The following is a 14746-nucleotide window of genomic DNA, read 5'->3' as shown; positions in this document are numbered from 1 at the left end:
ATCACCGCCCTGGTTCTGGTTTTTCTGCTTAACTCTAGTCCTGACCCATCTATCTGCCTTCTTTCCCAATTCTTGGGGAGAAGTCAGATCAGAATCAATCAGGTGTTGATGCAATAGCTGGTTTTGACAGTTGTTAAGTATTTGCTCTCTCATGATCAAATTATACAATCCTGTATAGTCCTTAACCTTACTTCCCATTAGCCAGCCTTCCAGAGCCTTAGTGGCACAATCTACAAAGTCAGTCCAGTCCTGAGTCTGTGTCTTCTGGGTATCCCTGAACAACAACCTGTATTGTTCAGTGGTTAGGCCAAACCCATCAATCAGAGCACTCTTCAGGACAGTGTAATTATCTGCATCCTCATCACTAACTGCGAGGAGCTTGTCTCTTCCTTTCTCAGAGAAGGAGAGCCACAAGATAGCTGCCCACTGACTTTGGGGTACCTGCTGTACTTTGCAAGCTCTCTCCAAAGCAGTTATCCATTTGTGGATGTCATCCCCACACTTGTAGGGAGGGACAATCTTGCTCAGGTTTCTATTATCATAGTGCCTGTCTCTATCTCTAGGAATGTTGCTGCCACCAGTGGGTTCTAACCCACTTAACGTTTGTTCTCTAGCCAGAGCAAGCTTCTCTTTGGCAAGGGCAAGTTCTTCCCTCTGAATCCTCAGATTAGCCTCCCTCATTCTGGCTGCATGCTCCTTTCTCTCAGGTGAAGTCATTCCCCTGTGAGAGGAAGCATTAGAGATGTTAGAGACATGGGAGTGGATGGATTCCCTTGAAGGGGATCTGTCCCTCCTGCTTCTCTGTGTAAGCCTACTTGGGGGTCTGTAAGGGGGGACCCCATGCAAACTCCCATGTAAGCTTAGGTTAGCCTGGCTAAGTCTTCCTACTTGGCCCTGGCTGTCTACCTCTTCATCTGAAGTCTCCTCTGACTCCTCTGTGGTGGGTAGACCCTCCTCTGTGCCTAGGGCACCTGCCTGAGATGCCTTAAGAATGTCATACTCCTCTAGGAGTTGTCTTAACTGAAGGAGGGTAGGGTTTGCACCCTGTTTTATTCCTCTGGAGGTACACAAGTGTCTCATCTCCTGGAATGTTAAGGTATCATATCTAGAGGGGGTCTTTTGCAGACCTGATCCTCCTGAGAGAGCATCCACTTGATCTCCTCTCAGAGACATGATCTAGTGAGGGTGTGGTGTGTGCACCTACCTACACTAGTTGTTTCTACTAAACCTCTCTAGTAGTTGTAGTCAGGGTGTGTTACTCCCTTCAACCTACAACTACTAAGTCCAGTAGGACTTAAGTATTATAATCTATGTTATATGTACCTAGACAATATCTATGTGATCTTTCAATTTAGTATCTCAAGATTACAATGGTATTACAACAGCAAGCTCAGATCCCAACCGCTGCTCACCAATGTGAGAAGTTGGCCTGATGTATGATGTCACTAGTTATAGTGTACACCTTATATCAGTCCAAATACCCTTATGGTGATTGGTTGTAAAGTCAACCTTATAGACCAGCTATCCTAGTGGTAGCATGGACAAGAGCAGTCTTAGGCTAAACTCTGAATGGCATGTGAAGCCAGCTGTGATACCATATATAATCCCTTGAATACCAAATGAAAGGACACCACAACAGATATATATATAAAATAAAGTGTATTTATTCTAAGCAAACCCTCAGCACTCTTTATGAGATTAGAGGTAAGTACAACACAGTCTTATTTAAGCATACATTAAGTCACACAGGTAAGTAATACAGTTAGGCCCTAGGGGCCACGCAAACCATATACTAAGTAAGTGGTATAAGAACCACTGTCACGGAAATAGAATAGGCCTAGGCCTAGGGAATCGCTGGGGCTACACTACACTAGCGTTAGTTAGTAAGTGGGAGGCCCACGGGATTCGTGTGCAGAGTGGAAACACTCACGCGTAATGCGTAAAAGTCAATAGCAATAGTACAGTTTAGAAAACGGTAGATTTAGGACACTTCCGGAGTAGCTAGGAAGTTGAGACTTTAAAACTAGACACTAGGATAGTCACTATCCTGATGAGCACCGGAGTACCCAAGTTACCTAGCCCACAGGCTGCGGGTGCATAGGGGTGAAGATGCGTAGTTTTCGTCGTCGACTCCTATGGATGCCTGAAGAAAGATGCTGACAGGCAGTCAGTGAAGAGTGTCCGGTGGATCCAAAGGCTGGGATCAAGAAGAGAGGAAACCTGCAAGCAGAAGGGACAGAGTCAAGGTCACTAGCCAGTGACCACGTGGAACCAGGAAGGAACCAGGCGATGTCGTGAAGATTGCAGGTGAAGGTGAAGCTTGTCGCTGCAGCCAGGAGGACCAGGAAGCGTCGAGGATGACCAGGACCAGGAGGCGAGCTGTCCCACGAAGGCTCTTGCTGTCGGCGGCGTCGAAGTTGGACTAGAACTCACCAAGCCTTGGCAAGCGGAACCCACGAAGAACGAAGGACTTGCTTCTGGTGCAGACCAGGAAGGTCTGGGGTGCTTCTTCTTTGCAGAGAAGCGGGAGCCAGTCTGGAGGAGCCAAACCAGCGCAGAAGATTTCAGGGTGCGTCGTCACAAAGGCCACTAGCCAGCGGGCAAGCAACCGGACAGACGCGGCAAGCAGGAAAATGCTGAAGGGCCCCACGCAGGACTCGTGGAGTGTGGGGGGCTGATCTTCGGTGCAGATGGTGCTTGGGGTTGGGGCTTCTCAATCCCCGGTGCACAACTTCGAGGGTACCTCAGAAGCTGCGCTTTAAGTTACTAGCCACTTTTCCCAAGTAGCCGGTCCCACGTCGCTCGTCGCCTCCACGGATCTCAGCTCTGCTGTAGATGTGGATCAGGGTCGGAGAAGTCTGGAAGTCAAGGTTCTGGTCAGGCTCTGCAGTCGGTTCCTCGTAGAACGTGGGCAAAGCAAAGGGTAGTCTCTTGATGGTGCCTGTTTGCACAGGGTAGCCACTCCTTGGCTACAAGGGAGATTCTTCAGTCTTCTTCTTTCGTCGAATGTCGAAGGTCCAGAGTTTATGTTCAGTTTTGCAGGTTCAGGATAATCTAAAGTCTTGAGGCCCAACTCCCACTCTTATACTAATCTGGGGGGCTGGGATACCTGCTAGGTCACGCCTTATGGGTGGGACCTGGGAGGGGGTGGTTACACCCACTTCCCTTTGTCCAGTTTCGCGCCAGAGCTGGGGCTGGAGTGCCCCAGCGCCGGTTTGAACTGGACTATGCAAGAAACACCTTGTGTGCCCCAGGCATGTCTCATTCCTTTCAGCCCACCCTGCCCCAATACACTAAAGGCTGTCTGGGGAGGTGCTAGCACCTCCCCAAGCAGGAAACCTATTGTCCAGGCCTCCCTGGCTGGGATCACTCCCAGCTGCAGGAGGTCAGACTTGTGTCGTGGCAGCAGCATCCATTTTGTGATGCTGAGGCTTTGGTCAGAGGCTAACAGTTGAAGTATGATTTTAACATGTCTTTCCCTCTAGAAGGGGGGAATAATATTCTCATGTCCAGAAATGGCATGGGGGTATTATTCCACAGTGTTAGACACCTTACACGACATGTTTCGATAAAGCCAAACCATAGTTACCATAACCCTCTAAGATTATAAGGCACTTTAAGAGTATATGGTAGGCTATATCATAGAACAGCTATAAGGACATGGTTCCGAAAGCTGCAGACATGCTCAGCTCATGCTAGAGCACCATCTCACATGTTACCAAGCACTCTGCCTCCAGGATTGTTAAGGCCTGCCATAGGAGTGACTGATAGGTGCACATGTGTCTATATGTAAGTTAGGTATAGGAATACTACACCTAAGCAAGGGGTGATTACACGACCTTGCCCCAGCTGAGTGATCAGCCAGTTGTGTCAAAATGGAAGGCCAGGCCAGGGGTGGCATAATACATGCTGCAGCCCCTGGTAGGCCTAGGGTACACCTATGCCCTGGGTACCTAGGGTACACTGTACAGGGGCCAATAAGGTGATCCTATCCAAATGGGTTATGCACCTAAAGTACATAGTATTAATTTAGAGAGAGAACAGCAGGGCTGTGGGTCTGATTAGCAGGCCCACAGCCACATCTAAGTCGAAAACCAGTAAAGCAAAAGCAAAAAGTGGGGGTGAACATAGAAAGCAGACCCTACTCTCCTACACCAGCCCTAAATGCAAAACAAAATCCCTGGTTCCTAGTGTGCTTTCTCTCCCCCCAGCCCCTTCCAGGACATTGGAAGAGCCGGCCCTGGCGGTCCCCAGGGCTATCTTGGGCACCAGAAGGGGGACGGCGCGGCACCCTCCGCCTTTTTATTTAGCCCCAGGGAGGTGGTGGTCCCCGGGGTTCCGGAACGGACCCACTGACTAATATGATTAGAGCCCCGGGGAGGTGGCAGGCCTCTGGCTGCGGGGGAGCAGTGCAGGCCCCCCTCATTTCTCTGGTAATTGCTCCGGGGAGTTGGAGGCGGCCCCCGGAGCAGCGGAGGGGCACGCGGCCCGCTTGCATTACTATGTTAATTGCCCCAGGGAGGGGGAGGTCCTCAAGGGCTGGAGGGGGTCCACGCTCCCCCCTATTAATGAAGGTTAAAGCCCCAGGGAGGTGGTGGACCCCAGTGCTGCGAGTGGGCCGTGAGGCCCCCGTATTTATTTTGAATATAGGCCGGTGGAGGTGGCGAATCCTAGGGCGGAGAGGGGATTTGCGCAGCCCCTCCAATATTGAAAGTTAATGCCCAGGGTAAGAGTTAGTCCCCTGGACTGTTGGGGAGGGGGGGTTCGCCCCCACATTTATTTTGAATATAGTCCGAGCCGGAGAGGTGGCTGTCCCCAGGGCTACAGGGGGTGGTCCGTGCAGCCCCCGTATTATTTAAGTTTCAAGCACCGGTAAGGTGACGGTTACTGGGGCTGTGTGGGAGGCCATATGTCTTTTTTTTAAATATATTTTGCAGTGGATTTGTGGATCCACCTGCGAATTTGCAGTAACAATTTTAAAAAATGCTTTTAAACCCCCCCCCCGTGGGACCCTTCCTCCATATCTCTGGGGTCAGGGTATTCCTACCTTTTCCCCTTTTCTTTATTATTATTTTTTTTTTTGCAGTACTCCGCTTCAAGCCGATTTCCAAAATGGCTGCCAACACTTCCTGGTTAAAGTGTTGGCAGCCAATCAAATTTTAGTAGGATCCACGAGTCCGTTGCAAGGACTTACGTCCCCAGGTATCTATATATTTTAAGTTGACTATCTCAAAAACTACTGAATGTATTTACACCAAATCACAAAAAGCAAGCTTTCTGAATCAACATCTAGCTTTCTGCCAAATTTGGTGCAATTCTGTTCAGCGGTTCAAGCTGTAGTCGCGTAAAAAAAAAAAAAATCCCCTAAGACATAACATGGGGAGAACACATTTTGGGACACCCTTTTTTTCGTCCCCCACTTGACGGATCAGCCCGTATCTTTCAAAACAGCAGCTGAACTAGAAAGGGATTTTTTTGAAAATTCGTAAGATTCGTCAAGCAGCGCCAAAGTTATTGGCAAAATAAAAACTCTTTTCCTATGGAATCTTTGATTCTAACTACCAGTAGGTAATATATATCATGTTCTGAATAGAAAATCTTCATTCTCCAAATCTGTGCCATTTGTGTGAATAACAAATCAGTAGGAGAGTATGTTTAATGACAACAATTAACTCTTTATCCGTTGAAACCAAATGATAACTTTGTGCGAACTAATCTCTATTCATGCACATCCTTGACATGGGGCAGGACTTGACTTACTTGAGAGATTGTTTGTATAACTAGGAAATTAGGAAGGCAGGAGTTTGAGAGAAATAATGAAAAGGTACTTTATATAGCAACTTTAATCAACTGGTACAAAGAAAAGTGTTAGGAGCAGGAAAGAATGTAGGGATTCTTGACAATGGGAATTAATAGGGAAGGAAGAAAAAATACAATACTCTTAATAAACACTAGGAAAACATCAATCTAATTATGCACACAGTAAAAAATAATTGACACTGATAAGCACTGATTTATAATTTTTTTGAAAATATTGGAAAACACTGGGGAAAATAAAACCTGAATTCAATACAGACAGAAATTGAAAACAACTATGCCTAAACCTTCACGTTAGCTCCTTATCTGTGCTTTGCTCTGCCAATAAAGTGCTACTTTTACTGGTGTGAGCAGGATCACAACCTGAATTCACAATATAACCCTGAGTAAGGAACTCTGTTGGTCATGGATAGGATTGCTGCCTTTGGTCACCATGTGACTACATCAGACCGAAATGATCATTTACAATGAGAGGCAACAAAGGAGTTTGGGTATGTGGGTGCTCTGCTTTACACACCCTGCTACTCTGCAGACGTTTAGCCAGACATCCACCTATGCAAAATAAATTACATACATGCCCATTAACACATGCATAACAGGACACACTTCTCATTAGGACTTTAACGTAGTGATTGGTTTTGTATTATTGGCACATTTTTCTGTAACTATTGAGAATGCCTAACATTCACATGAACCTAAAATGTAACACATGTGGGTACAGGAAATTGAAGCTGATTCCCTGAAATCCATTTCTTGGATTTAGTTGCACTTTGCATGAGCTGGGTGTTATAATTCTTGGATTTTGGGAATATCTTTGTTGTCACAAAGGGTTGGAACTTTGCTTTTGAGACAGATGTTTTTGAATGAATGACATACTTAAAGCTTATGTGAAAGACAGGAGTGTTGAACTAATTGTTATGATTGGTTTTCAGCATCTCGTACCTGGAACTCAATTGTTTTTGTATTTGCTGACCCATTTTGATACTGAATGAAACTGCAGCCTCAGATGCTTGCAATCTTGAGGGAGGGCATCAGTGAAATTTAATAAATAAAAAAACATGGAACATAGTGGTGTATGAGCATTGTAAAAGGGCAGAAAATAGGAGGCAGGAATGAAATAAGCATCGCTACGGTAAAAGGAGGAAGAAGAAAGAATCAAGTGGAGAGAGAAAGGAAACAGACACTCCCATGGAGTGTTGAGTGTGAAATTAAAAATATTTGCCTCAAGAATGGAAGGACACAACTCAAAACACTGAGACAAAAATGTACTTAAGCTGGGCAAAAACAAAAAGAGAGAAAAGTAATCAAAGAGCAGACTGAGATAAACAACAAAGCCTTCCGATCATGAGCAAGGGGCTGATACAGAGCCCATGTAAACACTGGAAACAATAGCTAAAGCTGACTGTGCAATATTATAATGTTTTAAATACAATAAATGTTTGACCCATATCTCTTCTCATCTTACTCACGGGTGACTTATGCTGTCCAAATTCTGCTTTGAAGCCTGTAATCGTTGTTGCAGCTCCAGTGCCCATTTCAACTGTCCAGCAACCGGAGCCATGTTTTTAGAAATTGGTGGTATGCCTCCACTTGCTTCTGAGGCCACTACTTGAGCATCATAAATAATCTTCACCAAATCCAATTCCTTGTCAAACATTTCCAGAAGGGCTGAGTACTTTGGTAATACCTCATGTGCCAGGAATGGCCGATCCAGTAATGAACCAAACATGTGCAACAACTACAAGAAATACAGTGATATAAGCTGATTTCTTCACAGATATGATGAAAACAGTAATCCACAATATTACAGTAAGACATAGCACAGCAAGAACTACTCATATGCACTGTCCTAGACAAGCATAGTTAGTCTGATGTGTTGTATCACTACAATGATAAAGTACTGATAAAGTGTTTCAAACATGTTCAGAGACCTCAACACAATGTTATGAAAATGCTGAAACCCTACATGCAATAACTCGGTGTAATAAAAGTGAGTTATTAATTGGGATGGATGTGAACCAATCACAGGGAATAAGGCCACAAAAGTGTCAGGGTAAACACAGTTTTATTCATTTAAACTTGGGATCAACCCTCTGATAGCTAAGGCATAAAGTAGACAGACCTAATTTAGAAACATGTTTATATTCAGCAGTACTAAAACAGTTAAAAGTCAAAACACACCACAATTACAATCCCATAACACATTTTTAAACATAGAGCAAAATTTAGAGCCCATTTTAGAGTTTGGCAGACAGGGTACTCCATCACAAATGTGAAAGAGTACCCCCGCCGCCAAACTCTCGGTCCGCCTACCTCATTTGGAGACACTGTACTATACAACGAAGTAGTATACAAAACAGTGATGGATGGAATACTTGAATGAATCTCAGCCACTGGTAATCACTTGGGCCACATCCCAATCGAACATTATTTTGCACACCATGCCACCTCAGTATGGACCCAGTCATATGCAAATCAGTATTTTTTTTTTCCCCTCATTTATCTTCAAATCTGCTTTAAATTCAAGGATGGAAGCTTTCCACCCACCATAGATTGCCAGGTGATTTAGGGGGGTTTCCGGTCACTCCATACGGAGAGATGGGATACCATGGATCTCCGGAAAGCCGCCCCTTCAGCTTTGTTGTGGTGGGCCAAACTCCAATCTTGATTCTTGAATGGAAGTGCTCCAGTGGCATCCCCAATCATTCGGGTCTATTTATAGCATATTTTATAATCATTGGACCAGATAACACAAAAAGTAAACTTAACCCGTGCCCCGCAACATGACCAAAGTATGTGTTTGGGGAAAACAATTAATCTGAATATCAAAATAATTTTTTTCAATAGATTATAATAAACTCCTGACCAAAGTATTTAGATCTAAACCGAAGAACTCCTCTCCACCCACTTATCCCAGATTTACCCAAACATTTGTTTTTTCATCTTTGTACCCGATTGATCCAAATTTGATACCCTCTGAATGGAATGTATCCACTCATCTTCTGCAAGAGGGCAGGCTAAAATCCATTTGATGCACAGCTCTCTTCGAGCCAGAAGTATCAGGGTGAAAAACAATGCTCTAAGTTTTTTTGGTAGAAAACCACCGATTAAATCCCTCGGAAGTATCCCAAATATTATAGCCACCGTTGTTAATTTTATTTCAAACCCCATAACATTTGAAATAGTCTTACCTACTTTCTGCCAATACGAGTGTATTACTGGGCAACTCCAGAACATGTGCACCTCGTTTGCTTTATCTTCTCCACATTTTGGACACTTCTTAATAGTTTCTGGGGTGTTCAGTAAGCTTTGTGTACTGTGAAGATGCAGCATTTACATAAGACCATAAAAAAAAGGCATGGATACTTGCCCAATTTTTTCGAGGTCTTCATCCGGCAGGTCCTTCTTCCAAATCTCATTGAATGAGGCCTGCATATCTTCTCCATTTTGGGCTGATAACCAGTACCACCCTGATACTTCTTTTGGCTTTGTTTTGTAAGAACAGATTTTCGATGCCAGTCCCGAGTTCCCTTATAACTCTTTACATACAGATCTCGCCCAACTGCTCAACTGATAACATTTAAACTTTGAGACTGAGTTCTCACAAACCGCCAAGAACTGGGGCCAGGAAATCAATTCCACTTCAACAATCAATTGCCCCCAAGTAGTGATACCGCAAGTGCGGAGGGGAGTTGCAAAGGCATCTTCCAGACACAAAGACATTCCTGGGGAATCCCAGACGGGAGCTACCTTGCTGTAATATGGTATCTTTAGAAGGTTTCTAACCTGAGACCAAAGCTTAATAGCTGAGACCAGCATCTTTAATTTAACCTTCTTAAAATATTTTGGGTGTCCAAATTTTAAAAGAAAAACACCCCGCTTGTTGAGAGAACTCTGCTGTGAGGGCCTTATAACGTGGAGAAAAGTGTTCACTTGCCGATAATAATTGTCGAAAGTTTTTTAAGTGGAAGGCGCAGAAATATAAAAATAAGTCGGGGCGTGGCCAAGTAAGATGGCGGAGCGGTTGTGACCCGACTCGGCTCCGGACCCTGCTGATTGTTTTCTGCGCTATCCCGTAACCTGGTGAATATGGAACTTACCCCCTAGATGTCTGTGGTTGTCCGTGAGCCGGATGGCCTGCCGGCGACGAGAGATCTGCCGTGGAATTCCAACATCTTGCTGCTGAGGTGGCGTCCATGAGATCACGGGCCGACAGCGGACTGATGTAAGGGGCCGGAGCGGGACTCCTGCGACTTGCCGCGATCGCGGGAGGAGGCCGTAGGGGGTTCTTCCTTTCGCCGGAGCAGTGCCTTTGCGTGGCGGTGCTCCGCTGTCCTGCTTGCTGCTGGGACAAGTCCTTCCGATGCGGTGAGTGCCGGCGGTCCCGCGTTGCCGCCATTTCGCGGGCACTGGCGCGGCAATGGCTGAGATGTGCTGACTGGGGAGCAGCGGCAGGGGGGCACTCAGCATGAAGTTTTGGAGCGATCTGGGGCCCTATTACCCGCGACTGGAGCGCCTTGCAGTTTTCACCGCACTGGAGGGAAAGAAGTGTTCCACCAGGGCTGTGCCTGACCCTAAGATGGTGGCGTGGCAGAGACAGGCACCAGCGGTGGCTTGGCAATCTGGGCCTTGATGTTGCATCAGCCTCCCAGCTACAGTGTGAGGAAGCGGTGGGTTGCGCTTTGGAGGGGAATTCCTTAGGAGCCTGTAGCGGGACTGGTCCCCTTACTTTCTGTTCCTCAAGAGCGTACCGGGGGACAGCGGGTGACGGGAGTCTGACTCCACCGCAGGGGGGGAGCACGCGACACGCCCTGGCCTCTTGTTGTGCTTCCTTCTGGCAGGGGCTGGAGAATCTCTCCTTCCCGTCTCCGCTCGCTAATCACTAACTTTATCTGGCAAGGGGGTCGGCGCGCTTGCCCCACCACGTGCTTAGACGCCCGAGGGATAGAGGTGGACTGGCTTTACCTGATTTTCATTTATATTACCAAGCTGCTCAGCTGAGGGTTGTAATGGAATGGTCGGCGAGGGAGTCCGAGAAACACTGGCTCCATATGGACCGCTCTGTGGTGGGACGATCTCTTTGGGATATCCTTTGGAAGCCGAGGGGCGACCGACCCTCCAATGCGTATCTTAGCTCCCCCACTCGCACAACCCTGACCATCTGGGACCGACTCACACAGAGGGAGGGCTGGACTTCATTTCCATCCCCTAATACTCCTATTCATTTTAATCCGGCATTTCTGCCGGCGCTTTACGAGGGGCCTTTCGATAGTTGGAAAGAGGGAGAATCTCTTAAATTGTCTGACTTGTTCCATAATGATGAGGTTTTATCGTTCGCAAGCTGTCAGAGGGAATTTGCCCTCCCCTCGAGTGAACATTATCATTATATTCAACTTAAACACTGGGCTACGTCCCCACGCGTTAGGGAGGTGGCCACTAGGGCCCTCACACCTATGGAGCAGTTGGTGATCTCGAAGGCAGGTACCATGAAAGGCACCATTTCCGCACTCTATAACATGCTCTTGAACACTACATTCTCCACCAGCTCGATTCCTGACATTCTGGGGGCGAGTATTGGGAAGGGACCTGTCGGAGATAGAACGGAAACACTTCTGGAGAGACATTGCCCAACACAACAAATCTATGACCCTAAGGGAAGCACACTACAAGACTTTCCATGATTGGTACTTGTATCCTACCAAGCTCCGACGGATCTTCCCTGGGACCTCGGATCTCTGCTGGCGGGTTGCGGGCTGCAGGGAGATTTTCGTCACATATGGTGGGATTGCCCGAAGATTAGGCCTTTTTGGGCTGTGATCCTATCTCACATCAAGGATATGTTGGGGTACCCCGTTCCTACTACCATAGATTTCACCCTTCTAGGGGTCCGGGATCCCACCTTAGAATATCAATCTAAGGCCGACAAGGCGATTATGTGGACGTGCCTTGGGGCTGCTAAGCTAACTGTAGCAGCTGCTTGGAAGAAAGCAGACGCCCCAGCGGTATCACTGTGTCTCGCCCGGTTGTGGAGGATTCTTTCCTTGGAAGGCTTGGCAGATATCTTTAGGGATAATTATAAAGGGTTCAAACTCAGCTGGGGGCCATTTGGTTGCTTTTTTTGTCCCCAGGACTACCTTCTGCAGTCTGTCCTCCTTGGGTGCGGGTTATGCACCTTTTCCAAATATAGGTGGTCCCGGGGCCTGGTTGTCACGACGTGGCCCTTAATACACAACTCTGGGGGTCCTGGGCTTCTCACATCACACTGCGCCACTGAGGTTTTCCTTTAGGTTTCTTGTTATATCAGCTTACCAACACCGGGACAGGGGGGGAGGGGGGGGGGTTGGTGGGATGGGTTCTGAATTGAAGAACCTCCTCAGGGTTATGTTCTTTTACAATTAGCGTCGCTCACTTTGTTCAGGGGTGTGGTATGCACTGGGGCAGTACGAAGCTGCACTCACTTTAGCTGACTGTTTTGCAACCTCGGAGCCTGCGCACCCTTGAAATGTACTCATGTCTGTATTGCTGTTCTGCTTGATGCTTAATAAAAAGAAACTTTTACAAAAAAAAAATAAGTTGGGGGTTGCTATGCCTCCGTAAGCTTTTTTCTTTCGAAGTTTCTTTAGGGCAATTCTAGGATTTTTGTTTCCCCAGATAAAACTTGAAAAAAGCCCCTGCACCTTTTTAAACCACATTTTTGGAAAAGCGAAAGGGATAGAATTAAATAAGAACGTGTACTTTGGCAGAATTTACATTTTCAATAAGTTTGATTTACCTAATAATGAAAGTGAAAGCCCCCCCATGATTGCAATTGTGTTCTGACTTTTTTTGTAACTTTCAAAATTAACCATAGCTATTTTGTCAATGTTTTGGACTATTTGAATACCAAGATATCTAATTTCCTTCTTTGTATATGTGCTCCTAAAATTGATATTCCATTTCATTTGTTCGTTTTTTTGGTGGTTAATGCTATACCTGGAAACCTTTCCGAAGCTCTCTAGTTTAGACCAAATCTCTGGAAGCGATCTTTCTAGGTTGCTGGTGTAAATTACGAGGTCATCTGCATATAGCCCAATTTTTTTCTGCCATCCATTACAACTAAAAGGTATAATATTCTGGCAGGCTCTTAATATGCACGCTAGAGGTTCAATATAGATGTTAAAAAGAAAAGGGGACACCCCTGTCTAGTGCCCCTACCTATTTGTATTGACCTAGTTAATTTCCCATTGATCAGGATTCTAGCGGTGGGGTTTTTTATAAATGGTTTTGATTGCTGACAAAAGATTTTCAACTAAGTCAAGATGTTGAATTACTTTAAACAAGAAAGACCAGTTGACCCGATCAAAGGCTTTGGCAGCGTCGAATATCATTGCTGCCAAAGGAATTTTATAGGTCTGTGCCATATCTATCACGCAATTAAGTTGTGAGTCAATTCACTAAGTGGCCTCCCTTTCATAAACCCTTTTTGATCTGGGTGTATTAATCTGCTCATTACTTTGTTCAGGCATTTAATATTAATCTGGGAGTAGATCTTGTGATCACAATTCGAAAGTGAAATGGGTCTATAAGACTCAGAGTCTAGGATTTTTATCTGGTTTTAATAAGATTGTTATCGTAGCCTCTTCCCATGACACCGGGGGGCTCAAACCTTCAATAAAGCAAGAATTAAAAAGTTGAAGGAGAAAAGGAGCAAGTTCTTCTTTTAGACTGATATATATTTTGTTAGGGATAGAATCTGGGCCGGCGGCTTTCCCCCTTTTTAAGGAACTGATCGATTTAATAATTTCTTCCCTTGATATAGGGTGATTTAGTTGCTCCTTTTTGTCTCGGTGGAGTGAGGGGAGAACTAGATCTGACAGGAATTCCTCCATACTATCTTCATCAAGGAGAGTCTCATCGGTGTATAAACTCTGAAATAATTGAACGAAAGCCTCTTCTATTTCAGAGTCATCCGAAATGATGTTACCAGTGCTCAAGCATCGAAGGTCCTTAATCCAGTTTCTTGTTTGGTCTACTTTAGTTTTTCAACATCAAGAGTTTGCTGCAACCCTCGCCGTACTCATGATGTGCTAGTCTGCTGGCATCCCACTTTTTTTAATTAAAATTTCTAAAAAATCAGTGAGCTTGTGTTTCGCAATATTTAAATTTTCTAAGAATATTAGGGTTCTCCTGATCTTGTTCTAGATGTTCCTGAAACTTATGTATATCAGCTTCCAATTTTTTGGACTCCTCTTTCACCTTCTTAGACTGGGAGAACGATATGGCTGTTACAGAGCCTCTTAAATAGGCCTTGTACGTATCCCAAATTACTTGAGGAGAGGCTGAATTAATATTATAATCAAAATATTCCTTTGTTTCCACCTTCAATTTATCAATTACTTCTTTATCTTGTAATAATACTCGGTTAATAGTCCATCTCCGGGGGGAGAGCTTGTTTCCACTACCTGTTCTAACACAACAGCCGAGTGATCGGACATATGTTCCGGAACATGACTAACTGAAATGATATTCCTACTTGTGACAATAACGACTAAAAAAAATAAAAAAAATTCTGGAGCGATGTCTACACTTTTTATTATAAAAAGTAAACTTTCTACCGGATGTCTTAAGTTTATGGGCTCTGTCTCTATCCAGATGTCTACAAGTCCAATGTCAGACATTAATTGTCTCAGGGCAACTCTCCTTTTCTGAGTATTAACACCTACTCTGGTTGATGTGGTGTCTTGATTTGGGTCGAGAACCAAATTAAAGTCGCCCCCTAATATAATGCGATCGTTTATTTTCGCTAGGTGAAAGAGCAAAGTGTACAAAGTGGCGGGGTCATCTAAGTTTGGCCCATAATAACTTACAAAGGTTGTCCAGTTGCCATTTATCTTAACTCTAGCGATTGACCACCTTCCCAGAGGGTCTACTGAACATTCCCCTGGCATAG

At 45.3% G+C, this 14746-nt stretch overlaps 1 protein-coding gene across 2 annotated transcripts in view; it reads right to left on the bottom strand.

Annotated features, from left to right (window-relative positions):
* Positions 1-14746, bottom strand: part of DNAH17 (dynein axonemal heavy chain 17) — a 14992541-nt gene that overhangs the window by 12985679 nt on the left and 1992116 nt on the right. For both annotated transcript variants that reach the window (XM_085617470.1, XM_085617471.1), the window contains one exon: positions 7287-7555. In XM_085617470.1, the coding sequence (XP_085473596.1) occupies positions 7287-7555 (269 nt within the window). The remainder of the gene's footprint in view (positions 1-7286; positions 7556-14746) is intronic.

This window comes from Triturus cristatus, chromosome 7 (genome assembly GCF_964204655.1).
Source record: "Triturus cristatus chromosome 7, aTriCri1.1, whole genome shotgun sequence".
NCBI classification, from domain to species: domain Eukaryota; kingdom Metazoa; phylum Chordata; class Amphibia; order Caudata; family Salamandridae; genus Triturus; species Triturus cristatus.
Note: the sequence above shows the minus strand (reverse complement) of the source record. Positions and strands in the feature narration are given on the sequence as shown.